Here is an 18,297-nt window from a genome sequence, read left to right on the forward strand (position 1 = left end):
GGTCTCATTTCTTGAATATGTCTCAAATTTCTGTTTCTAAAATAGTTGTTTGCATGATTTGCATAAACCACATAGTTTTGAAGCTTGCAGCTGCAAATGTTAATGTATGGAGAACATGGTTCAAGAAGCCCTGTCTGTGATAAAGAACTGTTTCAAAAAGCATAGCTGCTTTACAGGTGTTCCAGTGTATCCATAGATACTTTTAAAATTCTTGTTTGTGTTCCAAGTAGCTTAATTTTGGAGACCTGAACTGAGCTGTTCTCAGCTAATGCAGACAGGGGTGAGTATACTAGTTCCTTTGCCTCATTGATTTCAGTGCATTTGGGTTAGGTTTTGAAAGAGAGAACTTGGCTCAAAAGGTGTGCCTTTTTTTGGTATATAGTTTTCTGTAGAATGCAGATTCTTCCCCCCAATTTTGTTTGCTTAACAAATATGCAGACTTGGCTACCTGGTCCCATGGCAGCCTTTTTTGCACCAGAACAACTGGTTGGCTGTATAACACTTGAATAGTTAAGCAGGAGAAGCTTTTTTTGGTCACTTCTTAAGTTTTCTTTTGTTTTCATTTTAAAAAATGTGACTTAAACTGCTGAAAAAAAAAAAAAAAAAAAAAAGTTAAAGGTTGTAAATTGTCAGTGGAGTGATTAACTGAGGATTATAGAATTTCTGTTCTGTGTTCTTTTAAGAGTTCCAGGGTAAATCATGGAGGCTAACACACTAAATTCCATATGTTTTCTATATAAAAGTTTTTCATCTGTGCTATTTGTTTGAATAAATTTCTTCTTCATATAGTCAGCGTTAAATAATTAACGTAGTTTAGTGCTAATTTTGTTGTCTGCTAACATTTGGATGATTTCAATACAGTAACTTACAACTCCAGAGCAGAAAAGAGAAGCTGCTCTTGAGAACATTTTAAAACAATGATCAACTCTCTCAGTGCCTAAATAATTAGTTCCTTGAGTTAAAACCTGGGGGTTTAAGAGTTGCTGTTACTTTTGGGGTAAAAAGATTCTTGGTTTGGTCCTTTGTTAAGGAGTTTTAAATTATTTTAATGTTTGCTAGTGTTTGTGCTAAAAAATAGAAGGCAGCAGATTAGCCACCTGGCAGCTGATTCAGTAAACTAATGCTGGCCAGAAATTTAATGGCAGTGGTTTCTTGGGAGTGTCCAGACTCCAAAATCTTCATGGAGACTCCGGTCAAAATGGGGACGCTTTTACCCCATCCTCCTCCCTTTTCCTACATTAAATCCCCACACAGCCTCTGGTCCTCAGGGCACCAGCCCTGAGCCTTATGCCAAAGCCAAGGATGTCACCAAGTCCCCTATGCCAGCTGGGCACTCCTTCCATATACAGTCATTGTCTTCTTTGGACAGTGAAGTTTTTGTAGAACATGGAACATTGCTAGCAGATGAGGTTGGAAAATTGATCTTATTAAGTAACAACCTCAAAAATTCCTGGGAACCACGTTGTTCAGGAATTTGGGAAGCTGGTGGAGAATAGAAAACTCTGATATCTGCATCGTGGAGAACAAAAAATCCATTTTATAATAAAGCATCCATTTGAAAAAAGAATGGTTTTTGTTTTGCTTGTTGTGTGGTTGTTAATTTTAGAAGGGAACATAATTGCTTCTTGTTAATTACACTGAAAATAAATGGTAAAATTAACCCCAAGTGTTGATTTTGTGTGTGTGTGTGTGGCTTGAATCTCTTAAAATCAGAGTTTACAATTTTTCTTGAAATCTACATGTTAAACAAACAAACAAAACAAAAAACAAAAAACCCCACCATATCAAAAACTGAATTTCAGTTTTGCCAGCGGTGCTCCTTATATCATGGGAGGAAACAGTAAATGTTTCTCCATTGCCAGGATGTGCACGTGTAGCAGTTGACATAAAGGACTTAACAGAAACCCCAAACCTTGAATGGTTTGATTGTTATTGTCGTTTTCCCCACAGTTAATCCAGGCTTGTAAAAGCGTCCCTGGCAGGAGGTGAGTGTTTATCAGCGCCGGGCAGACCCAGCTCAGTGCTGCCGCTGCTGATCAGCGCTGCTGATGCAGTTCCTCCTGCGGCACGTTCAGACGAGGAGGAAACTGTCAGAAGCACCGAGTGGCTGGGAGACAAAAGTCATCACCGGTGGGTGAAGGGCTGGGAGCTGATCTTGCTCCCTGCTCACTGCCTGGTTGCTTCTCGGCAACTGGAAGTTCTTGAAGTGTAAGAGTAGCACGACTTGGGTGTACTCTTACTTTGAATGCAAAATGCTAAATGCTTCTGCCACAGGCATTTTTATCTACAGTAAAGTTTATTGACAGTGCAAAAACTGCTATGAGTCAGGAATTATTTTAGCTTCAGGCTGATAATGGGTTTTTCAGTATGAGGGTTCGAAAGCTTCTTGTGGAAACCCTTCATATTTGCATGAGATTGGCCACCATGAATAGAGAAAAAAATCATATAATCTGTGTTTTGTGTCTTGACGTCTGTCAGTAGCAGATGCTGATGTTAAGTGTTAAAGCAAGGGGTGTATGGTAGTACCCTTCCCTACTGTGCTCACCCCCAGGGTCTCTGAGCCTAGCCAGGCTGCCTCCCTGCCTTTTCACCACTCCTGATGGAATCTTCTTCCATTCCTGGCTTTACCATCCCCTTGTGAATGAGTGTGTTGGAAAGTGCTTTGTATGAGTTACTGTGCTTCTGCATCTTGAAGACTGAGTGCAGCCTGGTTAGCAGCCTTGCTATTCTTCTCCATCTTAAGGAGGTATTGGAAAAGTGAAGAAGTTGCAGTGAGGAAATAGAGATCGTAAAAGATATCAAAAGGCTGCTGTAGCAGTAATGACTGGGTAGACTGGGAAGCATCCTTCTGGGCCTAGTGTCCTGGGTAGCTGAGGAAAGGTGGTGCTTCAAGCCTGGAAAGCAGGGGTGGCAGGAAAAGATGGAACAGAATCAAGGTACGACTTAAAGAACATCAAATGTAACATCTGAAGGCAGGTAAAATATAAAAGTAGTCATTTTGTATAACATCATTAAACTGTTGTGCTCCATGCTGGGGTGTAAACACCGATAACCTCTTCTGGTTTAAAAAGTGGGAGGGCATCCTCACAGAGCATTTTGAAATGCAGAAATTCCATCCACAGAGGAGGAGATCCCAGAGTGATGAGGTGGGGCCCTGGGAGGGTACCCTGCAGCAGTGTCCCTCCCCATTCCTCTTCCCTTCAGCCTGCCATGGCTTCCTTTGTGAACCAGCATTGAATCTGCCCTACTGTGTTTTGTGGATCTCCTGTTTTGCACTAGTGCCAGAGGGAGCTGGGAAGTTGTGTAGACCTGCATGGTGTCTTCTGACAAAGCATTCCATAGCTTGCAGCAGGTTCATGTGCACCATGGAAAAGGATTTTGTTTGTTTCCTTTAAACTCGCATTCTTGTAATTGCATGTGAAGGCCCTTGTACTGTAAATAGTAGAAAATAATTGTTTCTGTGCTGGGGTATTTTTCTTTGGTTTTCTTCCCCCTTGTTGCTCTTTGGAGTATTTGTCTGGCGTATCCTATGTCCCCTTTTAGTCACCTTCTCTCTGAAGTGAATAGATTTAGTCTCTTTTTTCTCATGCTTAATGTGTTTTAAGAAGTCAAATCAGCATACAGAACAGGCTGTATTTACAGTACTCCCATGTAAAAGAGGATCTTGCTGCTTCCATATTATAATTCAGATTATAATGTATATGTAGTCAGATGCTGTGCTTAGGAAATCCCAGCATCTTCCAGTTGTGCATCTCAACTGAGCAGCGTATGCATCACAATGAAAGGCAGACATCATCACTGTGTACCCAAGGATGTTTTTGCATTTTTCTAAATTCATCATAGTACTACCAGATCAAGTTTGCAGATTGTCTTGTGATTTTATGCTGCTCTGCTATAATAGCCACCTTTAGAGCAGGTTTGAATAGTTCCATAGTTAGCCTAAAAGGAGTAGATATGTGAACATATTTGACACTTTACTGTTCAGTAGAGAAGCCTGGATTAAGATTGTTTGTGATGTTAACTGAGAAAGAGATACCATTATCTCTGCTTGTATTCTTTTTCACAATTTCATAACAGCTTCTTAAGTTATTCTCCTGAATCTGATTTGTTTGCCATTCCCTCTTCTCACAAAAGCCTAATCTCAGAACTACAGCCTGTAACCACTAAGTCAGATTCCTGTGAATCTACTTTACATATCTGTCCATTTGAACAACATAAACACAAGTAAATCCAATGATAAAAGAAGCCCTTTAAAAGCACTGCTGAAAATTACTGGAAGAAGTGCCAAAGGTGTTAGATCCTAGGTATGAGGTCTTTGTGGATATTTCAGTGTTTCTGTATCTCAGACTAATCTGTCCTGTTTAAAGGTAAACTAAGGTGGTTAAAAGTTTTATATAACATTTTCTCCTCCTAGTCTCTAAAATTAATTGCAGTGCAAAAACCATATTATCCATTGCTGCTCTTTGCTATGACATTAGTTTTGCATTTAAACTCCAATGTAGACAGATCAGTTTTATCAAATTTTTTTTTCCTAGCACTGATGAGATTTTTATATTCATGCTGCCTTTTCATTATATTTCTAGTGTGAGCAAAGCTCAGCATACTTCAAGACTGAGCTCAGGAGTGAGCAGTGCAATTAGCATTTGCCATAAGCATTAATCCATTATCAAACAGAATTTCAGAATCTGAAATAACAGCAAACAATATTTTGCTTTGGAACAAAGTAGCTGCACAGAGTCAGTCTTCCTTTAGAGCCAGTTTGGGCAAGTGATACCTGTAATCACAGTAACCCATTTTCTGCAAAGAATAAGGCAACCTTTTTTATTACTGTTAAACCTGCAAAAACTTTTTGCTGCTGAAGTGTCTAGCAAGCACTAAGTCACAGCATTTACTTTGATAATTATACCCCAAAACTTCCTGAAAGTGGACTGTACTCATCCAAAATTATATAGAAGTGAGTTTCAAAAATGTCTGTAGCTACTAAAACTTATGCTGGTCCAGGTGGTGAAGGCGTATGCTTTTCTGTACTTGCACAAGAAAAGAGGATTGTACTAATGGGAGCATCATCACCAGTCCTATAACATGCTCATATTATTATCATCCAAATGAACTCTCTTTAATTGCTATTTAATTGTCTTTTAAAACCCCCCTACAAAGGTGATCACAGCGCTATTGCAAGCTGAGTACAGTGTCAGGTATCAACGTGCACGTTCTGTGGAGCACGGGCTGCCCTGGCTCCAGCTCAGCAGGGTTCCTTTTCTCCCCTGGGTCGGAAGTTAATTTTTCTTTGAGTAGTTTTTTCAGCCTTTCTAGTGATGATTGCCGAAGAGCTTAGCGTTTGTTGTTGCAAGAGATAAGTCCATTACTCAGTAAAGCAGTAAAACATAACAAGGGGTGTGATACTGGAAAAACACATTGTTTAGGGTGTGTTCAGTAGGCTGGGACCAAGTGCCTTGTCTTCAGCAAAGATGTAATCATACTACCATCTCTGGAATGTGCAGAGACAAGACGTGACGAGTCAGGGTAGTTGCTTCTATAGCCTTGGTGCTCTACATGGAGGAAGGAGAAGGCAGTGCAAGTCCAGTTGTTGTTGCTATAATGGGTCATGACACTTCTGGTGTTTTAGCCTTTCCTTATAGAAGAAAATAATTTGTCTTGTCAACTGTTCTAGTTACTGGGGTTTTGAGTATTCCGAGGAAGCCAGAAGTCTCCCTTCCTTTCTTTCTGATCTAATAGTTTTCTGGACATGCAACGTAAGCTAACAAAGCTCATCAGACTTAAGAAAAGGAGCTGTGAAGGATTTTCAGCAGACCTTCTCTTGCCAGGATGACTGCCAAGTAGTTGTGACACTGTAGAATAGGTAAAGCCAGGTTAGTGAAACAGGCAAGCTGGTATCTTTTCTGATAAATAACTTACCTGTACTGAAGAGAGAAACATGCTGGTGCTGATGGCTATTCCCAGTTATGGAACACCTGGAGCTTAAAAAGTGAATGAAAAATTCCTTAAAGTGAGAAGACTGTCTGTGCAGACTCTTTCAGAAAGTGTATAAAGTTGTAAAAGTGGTGCATAATTATAGGTGTGTTGTTAGTGTCCAAACTGAACTCTGGTTCATGCAGTCTTTCATTTAACACTGAATTATTCATAATGCAATGGGTCCAACTGCTGAAAGCAGTAAGTAATTTAGTCACTGTTTGCTTTAGTATATTTTTCAGGGTAAATTCTTTAATGGCAGCTTTTGGTCCACTGCGTAATTTTGTTCATAGTACCTTAAATGCTTTTTAAGTGTCAGTAAGAGGTCTAAAGACTTAAAATTTTGTTTCGTCAAGTGCTATCGGACTGCATCTCTCTTCAAAGGTAAACAAATAAATGAGTTTCTACAGCAAATTACCAAGCTGATGGAGCAGGTTCTGTTTGGTTTTTGTTACTTTTCTATCCTCAAAGTTAAGTTGTAGCTCCCTTTTATTTTCAAACAAAGATAGCTTAGCAGGATGAGGTTTCAGATACCTTACAACCTGGTATCTTTTGTGCATGGTGTTTAGTGTTCAGGAGCTTCTTAGAGTAATAACTTCTTTGTTTTATCTAAGAATATAATGGTCATGTATTTCTTTTTCTTTCCCCCATTAGGTACACTGGCACTATTTAAAACCAGTCTCACCATCTTATGTTTTGTCAAAATGTTCTCCTTGGACAGGCAGACATAATGATTGGAATACAAGGCAAGAGCAATAAAATGATTGATCAGTGTAATAAGTAGTGGCTGCAGTGTTACTGTCTGTCTAGTCATTGCTAAATATTCTGTAGGCCTGGCAGAGCTGATGAGTCTGCTTCCAGGAAGTTGTCCCATCCCAGTAATGTTTTTTTCTTCATTTACTGTCTTGTGTAGCATCATTCCCTTCTGTGTTGGGGATTTGCAATTCATAGGCAGTAATGCAATAATTATTTGTTTCAGATGACAATTAGAGGGCAAGAGACTTCCGTATAATACTGTTCCTTTTTTTTTAAAGATCTCATATTGGCTAATTGCTCTTACTAAATAAATTTTTTTCCTAAGGCAAATTTTGAAGGTGTTGAAGACCTTTAAACCTTGTCTTCTAAGTACAAGTCCTCTCACTTAAGCTCATAACACCTTTCTTGCTTAATCTGTAGGCTTGCCTCATGCCTCCTGATACCTCTCTAGAAAGAAGCCTTTTCCCCTAAAAGACTGTCCTTTGTAGCTTTCTTATTTAGAGGTTTACATTGTTAGATAGACCTTTCAACACCAGATCATGTAATGAAAATGTAACGAACCATGAAGGAAGTAAAATAAGAAATAGAACAAAAGTAGATTAGCCACTATTTTGCTAACGAGAGAATTAACTTAATAAAGGCAAATTACCTGATTTTTACAAGTCATGGAAACATCCATGGCAGCAATTATCTAGACCTTGACATCAGTCCATAGGATCTTAAGGATTTATGCAGTTCCTGTTTCCCTCCTCCTATTGTCTTGGCCAAATTAATCTCCATCTGTTTCATCTTTTAAAAACATTTTAGGTGGATTGCTTTATTTTTGGATGCCTTTTGAAAGGCAGTCACACTGCAGAAATTAGTTCATGCCTCTTCAGAATTTCATTACAGCAACCTAGGACTGTCTTGAAAAAAGGATACTGTGTAGAACACTTTTCATTTAATTCCTTTTCTGGTGAGTCCCTTTGTGCAGTAAGTGCTGTTTGTGTTCTAACTGCAGGTAAGGAGTAGAGGCCAAATAGTTTCTCTTAGTTTTGAAAGGCTGAGTTTCTCCAGAGCAAGCAAGGGAAAATATTTGCTTTTGAGCACTTCTAGTTGCTTAAAGATTAGCTATTTTAAGTTAATGTCATTCATATCATAGAGCTGGGAACTTGTTAGGCTAATTTAGATGTGTGTGATTGTTTTGGTTTTGTTCTTTTTAAACCCTGCCTCCTGGGATTAATACCTATTGCTTTGGCTTTTGTAGCAATGGTTTCCAGGCTTGTGGAGAAGCAAGTCACTGAAGCCCACATGTTTTCTTGTGAGCTCTTAATATAGTCACCTGTGAGAGAGCACCTGTGAGAGGTTTAATAGACTACCTGCAGACTGCTTACAGGTATGGTTTGGGAGAGATTTTGTTCCAGAGACTTGTGAAGTAACCTATTCATATAATTTTTTCTGTTTAAAAGGCAGATACTTTTTCTTCATCATCACAATAGTCTAAGTTTTCTGTTTGCTTTCAAGAAGCAATATTCTTACTTTAAGGTTTTCTGAATGAGTCTCATCAGTATCCTCTTTGCACCATCACAGCTCAGTAACTGCTTCAGAAAGCACTGCATTTACTGCTTGTTTTTAGAATTTTTAAATTGTGTATTTTGATATGCTGCCCAGTAGTTACAATAGGTCAATTTGGTGGTAAAAGAGGTGGTGGTATTTAATACACCACATGAAATCACTGAATGTGTTTTCTTTATAGTTTCTTGCACTGGTAATTTTTAAATTTGGTTGTTGTGTTTGGTTTTTTGTTGTTGTTTTTTTTTTAACCTGTATTAATCTGGTGAGACTGGCATTCTGAATTATGCACTGCTGAAGGACTCAACTTCTAGAGGTTTGTTTGATGTATTTAAAAACTCCTCTTAAGAGATGATAGCATGTTAGGTAATTGAAGAGGAATTACATAGTGACCACTGAGGATGAGTGGCTCAGCAGGGCTGCCCCAAGGGGTTCTTACAGCCTCCTCTGATTTCAAGCAGTCCAGTGAGTTCTGACACTGAGGTTCAAAGCTGGACCTAGATTGTATGTTCATCATATAATTGATATCCTTTGTTTATACTTTAAAAAAAAAAAAAAAAAAAAAAAAAAAAAGGTATTGAAAAATTTAATGAAGGCTTTGATTCTGAAATGTCCATTTAGCCCAGCAGCAGAGGGAAAGTCTTTTGTTTTCAGCTTCCCCACTTCCCCAAAGGCAGAACTCTGGATATGAAGTTTGTGGTGTCAAAGTCTTCAAGCTGCTGACTTTTTTTCAGCCTGCTAACCCTGCTGTTAGTGAAGCCCCCTCATTGTGTCTGGGACAGTCATGGAAGTCCTGCATGGAGGTCTATGGAAACCACCTATAGTGACAAAAGTCCTCATTACTAGTGATTTCTGACATGAGGTGGTTGTGCTTGATAAATTGTAAGCAAGTTTTAGTATTGCTATTACTCCTTCATTGTGGTCTCCTTAACCTCAAAAGAAAACTGAAATGTTTCACAACCTGCTAAGGAAGCTGCTTCAGTTTCTCCTCTGTGGCATCCAGATCCACAAGCTAATGACAAACATTATAGGTAGTCTTTCAAAATTTGAATATTTCATGTGGTATGAGTCATGACTGAAACCTATGAAACTCATAGCTTGCTATCACCACTGTAGTAGCAGTGTTCTGCTGTAATTTAATTACTGTGATAGTGGAGTCATTCTGTAGCTTTTGTCCAGATGTGACTGCAAGCACGTGTTTGCTGCTGAGCAATGTACCTTGCATCTTGGAGAGAGATTACGTTGTCCAATGCTTCTGTCTTGTAACAGGACTTAAATTATGCCAAAAGCCACATGATCTTGACAATTTTATTTTCTGCTTTCTCATATAGAAAACTTTGAATATAGAAACTTTGAAATTACTTTCCTGTAGACTTGAATTACTGTTAAAGAGTAGAACAGTATCTCAGTGACATTGAGTTAATCTTATTAAATCAGCTGAATGCATCTGAACAGCTTTTTTTTTTGAAGAATGGCCTTTTTAAATCATTGGTGCTATTTTTATTCTGATTACTTAACAGGGTGAATATTTGAATATGATAATGTTGAGGTCATAGCCTGTATGATTTTAATACTTTCTGTAAGGTCTGGCATCCCATGTCAAGATTGTGGTTTCAGAGACTTTTATTTCTCTCCGCCCCTCCCTTTTTGCTTTTCCACTCAGCAATTGCAATAACCACTTTGTTCTGTTCTGCTGTCATCTCAGCAGCTCAGTGACAGAGACAGTTAAGGAGTGGTGAGAAGTGTGCATCTGCAGACTTGTATGATCCACTAATTTGTCTGTATGAAGTGACCAATGTTTCTTACTAACTTCCCAAACTACATTGTTGTGTTTCAGTTGCAAACAGCAATTTTCAAACCTGATTTCATTTTTAATGTTTGTGATCTTTCAATAAATAAGTAAAAGCTCTTGTTTTGCTCAAACTTACCACTATGTGCTGCTGCCTCTTGGAAGGTGTCTTTACTTCCAAACCACAGAGATCCCCTTGAAACACTTCAAGCTGCATTGTTTGTTTCTTAATGTAGTGGCATTAATAGATCAAAAACTGTGTATAATCTTAACTGTTTCAGAAGAAAGGGTCATCACTGTTCTTCAGGTTGTTTTGCATTCCTTTTTGTAATGAACAAATAGCTACAAAGTGTGATGCGTTACATTTTGAGGAGGTAGAAAACAGCTTAAGTGCTCTTCACCAACCAGTCTGTCACTGCTGAAAATTTTGGTACTGAAAGCTGTATTTATTCAATATTTTGCAGCACTGTATTTCAAGAGTTAACAACATTCCTTGTTCATAAGGTCACTTCATGCTTTTTTGTAATACTTTATTTATGCAACTTATGTTAAGTTTGGTTGATTAATAGACTGCATCTTTATTCCAAGGATATGATTAAAACTGGGTATTCTGGTCTAGGAACAGGCAGATGATGTGAGTGGTGTGATGTTGACACACTGTGGTTTAAGCTGCATTAAAACCAGCAGTGTATTTAGTAGTATGTTTGGTAGGAAGGTTTTCCTGGCCAGTGTGGGCTGGTATTTTTTCTTTCTCTTAGTCCTGTGTTGTATAATTGAAAAAACTCTTCAGCATTGTTCTGCTTGAGGTGAAGGAAAATGTTTATTTTAACTTGTTATTCAGTTTCGGTGCTGATAGCTGCTAGCAGGGTCTTCTGCAGCTAAACTACTCAGGAGCCAATCTTCTGCAACCCTTTTTCTAAAATGAAACCAAAACAAAAGCATTGTTAAATTTTTCTTTTTTTTTTTTTTTTTTCTTTTATACCAGTAACAAGAAAATGTGCACTTGATTGGGGGTGCAGTGTATGGTCTGTTCAGCATGCACGTTTCACTCGTGTCTCAGTGAGATTTGCTGCATCCTATTAAGCCTTTGAAAGCTGTGTTTGAGCATTAAGTTTATGATCTTTTGTAGCTCTAATCCAGAAGTAAGTCTCTAGCCTGATCTGTGTCTGCTCATGCTCAGGGGCCGAGGTTGTTAGTTCTGTGGATTTTCCAGCAGAGTAAATAATCAGAATGGGAATGCTTATTGTGAAAGTATCCATTCTTGAGTCCTGGGAACAGTGAGGAGGCAGCAGAAGGGTGTTGCACATCTTGGTGTGCCTGAGAGGACTGTGGAACAATTGGCTACAGACAGATCCTGCTCCAGCTCTCAGGCGGCCTCACCGTAGCTTTGGCCTTAGTCCCCTCCCAGGCTTTTAAGAGACTCCAGGGGCTGTCACTCCGCCATCGCACGTTTGCCCGTTTTGTACAGCAGAAATGCAGCCACCTTCAGAAAGGAGCGCGGCCTCTAGGCAGGTCGGTTCGGCTCTTCCCACCCGCTCCGGCAGACAGCGGGGCCGGTCCGGTCCCGGCCCGGTTCCCCGCGGGGCTGGGTGGCGGAGCGGCCGCGCTCTGTCCATGGTGCTGAGGGGCGGCGCGGCCCGAGTCCGGGTTACCCGTGCGGCTCCGGAACTGGTGTGTGGGTTTGGGCTGTAAAACTGCTCCTGGGTACAGCAATCGGTGGCTGTGGGCTTGGTGATGTAGCAGTACATACAAGTTAACAGCAGGACTGGTGTATCAAAGAGAAACTTATCAGAGACTTTAAGGAGTGTCTTTTAAAGTAGTGGTTGTACTTGGCGTGGTTGAAAGGATTTGTGGGTGTTACAGTTTGAGGATAAAAAGCAGCTTGTTCAGTAAAATATCTGCTTCCCTGTGATCGTGCTGAAGTCACTTATCAGCTTTTCAGGTACAAGCAGTAGAAAGAGAAATTGTTCATTGTTGGATAAATAAGGAGGATGTTATTCAATGAAAACCATGCATCTTTAAGATGGGGGGGGGGTGTTTACATATGCTTTAAGCAGTTACTGTGGCAAAATGTAATAGTAGTAATAACCAGAAAGTGGAAAATGTTACTTCTGAAGTGTTTCTGAGATGGGAAAGGACTTGCATTCCAGTTTTCTGAAGGAAGATTTGAAAACTTGCCTTTGCATTTGATTAAATCCTTAAGTGTTTGGGGGGGGAAAAAAAAAAAAAAAAAAAAAAAAAAAAAAAAGTGCAGTAACATTGGACAACTTTTAAAGGCAATTGTTAGTTTAGAAAGTTTTCTACTCTGAATTTTTTTATGTATAAAAATATGGAATGCCAGAAAAAGGAATTTAAAAGGTTGGGTTTACTTATTGGTGGTTATGAATGCTGACTTTAAGACCATTTGGAAACTTAAAAATCCATTTTATGTTCTTCAAATTTGTATTTGCATTAATGTGGATTTTTTGCTTAATCTGTAAGTATTCATCTATTTGAGGAATTTTACAGATAGACACATGCCAGTACAATTGTTCTGCTATAACTACAGTAGATACTGTCTTTCAGGAAAATATGCTTTTTGTGGCTTGAAAATTTTCTCTTATAAGCACTATCTGAGACAGAAACATTAATATATTTTATTATCTTTTTTTCTGTGTTAGCTGGAGATACAGATGATCCTCCAAGAATTACTCAAAATCCTGTAATTAATGGGAATGTAGCAATGGCTGATGGACATAACAATACTGAAGAAGACATGGAAGATGGTAAGTAAATATTTGCTAAATACATGTGGCTTGTTGGTTTTTTATATGATAAAGAGGACAAAATGGCCCATGTCTACCTGTGTCCTCTGAACTGCAGCTCGGTTTAAAAATGCAGCCCTCTGTAGTTACAACTGCAGGTTTTCAAATTAGGCACCCTTTTAACTTAACTCCACAATATTATTAAGCATCTGAGGGCTTGGGATATTTTTCTCATGCTCTTTCTAGGTACTCATTTAAAAATTGCTGAAAATAGTACTGTCCTTTGTTACATTTTTGTGACACAGCCCTTTAACTGTACTGCGGCTGGTGCTTTGCTGAATAGTAATTTTGAGAGTTATGCAATTCCTTCAGGATGTTTAGAAACCTTATCTGTCCTACTCTTTAATCAGGTGGCAGCTGTGATGAGTTTTTATCTTTGTATAATAAGTACCCTACCCCCAAGCCCTGATGCCCTTTTCATTGCAAATGCAGAAGAAGTATGTATTAATGTCCTCTTAATAAATATGGGGACAGTGATTGTATTTTTGAAATCTTACTGTTGGCCTGTTACATAAAAATAAGGGTATGCAGTTTCATCTGTTACAGAAGATTAAGCAATTTTTAGGTAGATGTCTTAGGGCTTACTTAAAGAAAGACAATGAGATTGTAATTCTCTTAAGTCTTTTATATTTGGTGAAGAAAATGTACAAGAATATTTCTTAGGAGTGGATATGGTGGTGAACTGCTTTCATTTTTGATGAACCAAACTGAATTGGGAGAAACTATGGGTGTGATTTGTTCCCCTCTGATTCCTTATTTCATGCTGTTTTGGGAGAGTACACTGAGGACCAGGCACATTTAGATTTGTGCAAAATAATGAGTGATTTTTTTTTTTTAGGAAAGTCAGAGTTTGAGGGCAAATGTCAAAAAAATGCTTACTTTTATGTATTCAGGGAACATACAATAATTAGAATACTGTTAGAAAACAGGAATGTTCTATGAAAAGAATATGGTTTAAATTAAAAAAAAAATAGCATTTCCTGGTTGAATTGCCTCTCTATCCTTGCCAAGGATAAAGTTTCCTATGATCAGATTCTCTCAATAATGCAAAGATCTGTTTAGCCTATGATTTTTTTGTCTGATTGTGTGATCTCATTCAGGGGCCTTTAATTTCTTGTTCAGAGTAACTAGCTGAGAGTAAGGAATTACCTTTTTACTAAAATCAAGTTATTTGTTGCAAGAACTTATAATGTCCTTGCTGAGCTGTGGTATTTGGAGGTTGGAAAGAGAAAATCATGTGAGCTGGCAGTGCCTGGCAAGAACAGGTCTGTTAAACTTCTGTTCTCAGTAACAATGTCCATAGGTAGAAAGCCTGATAGCATTTGCTATCAATACAGTAATGGACTCAGTCATCAATTAGTACAAAAATTCATCCAGGAGTTGGTCTACATATACTTGCACAAAGTAAGCAAAAAGGACTTAATGTTGAAATTCAGGACATATTGAGGATGGCAGGTAATCAGATATACACCTCTTCATTCAGAATAATACTGACTTTTTAACCAAACAGCTACTGTAAAACAGCTGTTGTCATTTACCAAATATTCAGCTCCTCTCAGAGAACTGGATTTGAAGGTGGTGTGGTAGGGAGAAAAAATTACCTGAAGGTATTCAGGAAAAGACTTGTGAAAGTTTCTGTGTTTATGGCAATACTCATGTCTTTGTGGACCTTCAATATGATCAGGAGCTTTGGTCCTCTCTGCTGTGGGATGTCTTTCAGGGTTAAAATGTGGTTATTAAGCAATACTCCAATAATTCTTCATTGTCATATTTGAATAAGGAGTGTCTGGCTAAGTCTTGGTGCTATGATAGCTCTGCATTGACACAGATAGAAAAAAGTTATTGCAAAATGTTATAATTGCAAAAACATTCCTGAAGACTTGAATCATGTAAGTGAATGATGCCTCTTTTCCAAGTGTTGTAAATCAGATTAGTTGCTTGCTGTTGCATTATGTACACATCAGTGCAATTGCTCTCTTGCTGTTTGTTCTTTTGCTACCCTGGTTTGCAGCATGATGTACATGTATAATGAACAGCTTGGAAATGCACAAGATAGGAAAAAAATGGATGGAGACATTGACATCTTTGCCAAACATGCTCTGTTTTTCATTGCTGTTACTCATAGCAGGTGGGACCAATCTGAGCTGATAAAGAATGCATGAAGAGAATTAAGGTACTTCTTTAGTGAAGATCTTGATAAGTATAATACTTCCCACAAAAGAGGTGAAGAGTGGGATAAAAAGTTGATGCTTCCATATGGATTACAGAAACCAGCTTTCTAGTGAATTTCTAAGTTCCAGAAACTTGTAAGGAGATTTTGTTCTTGCTGCTTAGCTCAACAAGAAATTACTGATAAGACTGGAAAAAAGTGTGACTCTCATCCCCTTTGCTAGGCAACTAACTGCAGGCATTGTGAAGAACACAGCAATGGGGGCAGAAGTGGACCATCAGCAGATAAGGCTGTGTGCTCCCAAGGGGTTTGATTGGAACCTGTTGTTGCTAAGTATGATGTTTTAGGGATAAAAAAGAACCAGCTGAAGGAATGTGCTGTGCTTTGTACAGGGAATGACTCAATGAAGCAAGCTTTGTGAGCTGGAATAGCAGCTTCTGCAAATAAAATTAAAAATAATAAAAACAGAGTTCTGGTCAAATTGTGTTTGCAAGTGCATCAGTATTTGAAACAACGTGTAAAATAAATTGCCTTAGAAGTGAAAGTTCAAAAAGAAGGTCCCTAGCTAAATGTAAACTCAGAGCTTTGCAATTACCTACTGAAGTCTCATTTCTGTGAAGAATTGCAGAGGCTAGGAGGCATCAGTCCTAGCCATATGCTTGCATTGCATGCTGTATTTGGTTCATTATTAAAATATTCATTGAATATTCATCCAGTTTCTCCATTAATAATTCAGGTTCAGACTATTTTAATATCCTCAATGTACTGTAAAGGTAGCAACATTTCTAAGAGAAGAAAGAGAAATCTGCATTTCTCAAAGGTATAAACACTTAAATACATAGTACAGTCTTAAAATGGATTATGTTCTATATTTGGATATCTGATTTAAAGGATCTTTGTCATATGAAGGTGCTAAATGTGACATGGATTTTATCAGTGAATTTTCTTTTTCATGTAGCAGATACAATTTGTTGCGTGTAATTTCACAAAGCAATGTCAGCTGAGTCTGCTCTTTTTCCCTTTTGTTGTTCAGGATTATGTGTCATATTTGTAGTTCAAGGATTTATAGTCTTACTTACCAGTCACTGGTAGATTATCTTACTGCCAATTTCAGTCTGTTATTGGAAACTGGTGGACATGGTTGTGATGATGAAAAAAGCTTTACTTATTTACATGCTCAGAATAACCACAATTTTTTTAAACTTAGTTTTTTTAATATAATTGGTGTTTTAATTGGTTACATTTGTTAAAAATATGGGCTCTATGAAAGGAAAGGAAGATTGTTATTTTGGGGAGGTTGTGTTTTGTATTTTTTAAAAAAACTTATGGTTTAAGGTTGACCTTTGTTTCGAGGCTGGTTTTTTTGTGGAGTAATTACTAGTGATTGCTCAAATGTTTTACTGAGAATGGTACCCTTCTCAGTGAGCTCTCATGCACAGGCTTTCCTGAAAAGAAATAAAGAAACAAGGGCAAACTTTCTCTGAAGCAAGTGCAGATGTTGTGTGGGCTGCCTTTGTGAGCTGACACCGTAGCAGCACTGCCGCATCCTTGTACTGAAGTACTCAGCAAGCTGCATCAAAAGAGGCAGAAAGCAAACTTGGCTCATTTTTGTAAGCTTAGACTGAGACCAGAAGAACTGAACATGAGCACACATGGAGGGAGGTGTTCGTGAGACAGTTTGAGATACATGTGATACAAGACTGATTTTTAAATTAACTGTGTTTAAGGGTGTTTTTTGGTTCTGCCTGCAAATCAAGTTTAAGAGCATGCAGCTCCTTTGGCTGCAGCCTGTCTGACTCTTGGCTGTAGATAACCAGCTTCTCACTTCTTTGAGAAGCAGTAAGTAAAATGGGTAGGGAGCAGTTTTTAAATTGGTGGTTCTGGTTAGCTAGACTAATGTGTAGGGAAAAAGAGGAGAAAATAATACTTTGAACTCTACCGTGGAAGGTGACAGCACAGAGTAATGTGAAGGTCATTGCAGGTGTAGAGGAGAGAGGAAGCTGTTTTCTGCTGTGGTACTATTACTTTCAAGAGATAATTGGGAATGCCATACACAGATAAGATCAGCTGTGTTACTGAGATCAGAAGTAGAACAGAAGAACACTTTGCAGGGGAGAAGAATGAAATCTGTCAAGGCTCCTTGGCAGTTGTGGACAAAAAGTGTTAATTTTCTGTACTGAAGTGTATAATCTTTACAGTGTCTCATGTTGTAATCAAGAGAGTTTCGTCTTCAAAGTAAAGTAGCAAGCCGTGCTCACCTGTTTGGCTTTTAAAAAAAATAATAATTCAACACTGGTGCCACACAAAGCTTTCTGAATAAATGACTGCTTTGCACATACAGAAATAACACATTTTGTCCTGTGTGCCTTGTCATGTAATTTTGTGATCCAATTTCTGGCTTGGTGTTGTTGTATCTCAGTGCTATGGTTCTGGGTGTCACTGGATGTGTGACATACCTGCCTCAGTTCTGCATCACCTTATGGGTGGTTTGAGAGCTGCTGACCACGTCTGCCACCCTGTGTGCTGCTTGGCACTCCTTGTACCCAGTATCAGAGCTTTTATATCACACAGATGCTAAGTTAGAACCACAGAAAAGGAGGGGAGTCTTATGCATAATCTGTACCTCACCTGTGCTCTATAAAATTGTTGGGATATGTTGCAGGTTTTTTCTCCCTGTAGGCAATATGAGGTGTGTCACAAGAGAGTGCAGTTTTGTGCCTTCCTGAAGCTGTCACAGTCTCCAGGACTCTGTTATAGCTTTGTACAACAGAAACAGAACAGATTGTGGTATATGAAGAACTGGGGATGTGGGAAGAAAGAAAAATTAGTTTAATTGTGTGTGTCAAAATAGGCTTTAAATTAAAAAAAAAAAAAAAAACAAAAAAAAACCCAAACCAACAAGCACATTTAACTTTGTTTTAGACCATTAAAAATCTCATGTACCCACAAAGATTACAGGACCCTGCTCTTGAGCTACTCTTAATCAAGTGGGTATGAGACTTAAATAAAAACAAACAGCCATGGGTTTAATTTATTTTGAAGAGATAATGTTGAAAGTGGAACAAAACTAAATGGCGACTTGGTATTGATAGGGCAGTTTAATAGACTGAAAATCCTTGACACGTCTTGGTTCTTGCAAACTGCTAACTTGAACTATGAAGATACTACACAATACAGAAGAGTTAGAGTAGGCTGTGAGTCATGTAGTAAAGCTTTTGAAGTCTCTGTGTTGCTGCACCCACTGCTTTAGAAGGAAC

At 38.5% G+C, this 18,297-nt stretch overlaps 1 protein-coding gene across 1 annotated transcript in view; it reads left to right on the forward strand.

Moving 5' to 3' along the window:
• The window catches only part of USP7 (ubiquitin specific peptidase 7), a 62,662-nt gene that overhangs the window by 14,508 nt on the left and 29,857 nt on the right, over nt 1-18,297 (forward strand). Inside the window, exon 2 of the mRNA XM_071761246.1 lies at nt 12,727-12,831. Coding sequence (XP_071617347.1) covers nt 12,727-12,831 — 105 coding nt within the window. The remainder of the gene's footprint in view (nt 1-12,726; nt 12,832-18,297) is intronic.

Source organism: Heliangelus exortis, chromosome 17, assembly GCF_036169615.1.
Source record: "Heliangelus exortis chromosome 17, bHelExo1.hap1, whole genome shotgun sequence".
In the NCBI taxonomy this organism is placed as follows: domain Eukaryota; kingdom Metazoa; phylum Chordata; class Aves; order Apodiformes; family Trochilidae; genus Heliangelus; species Heliangelus exortis.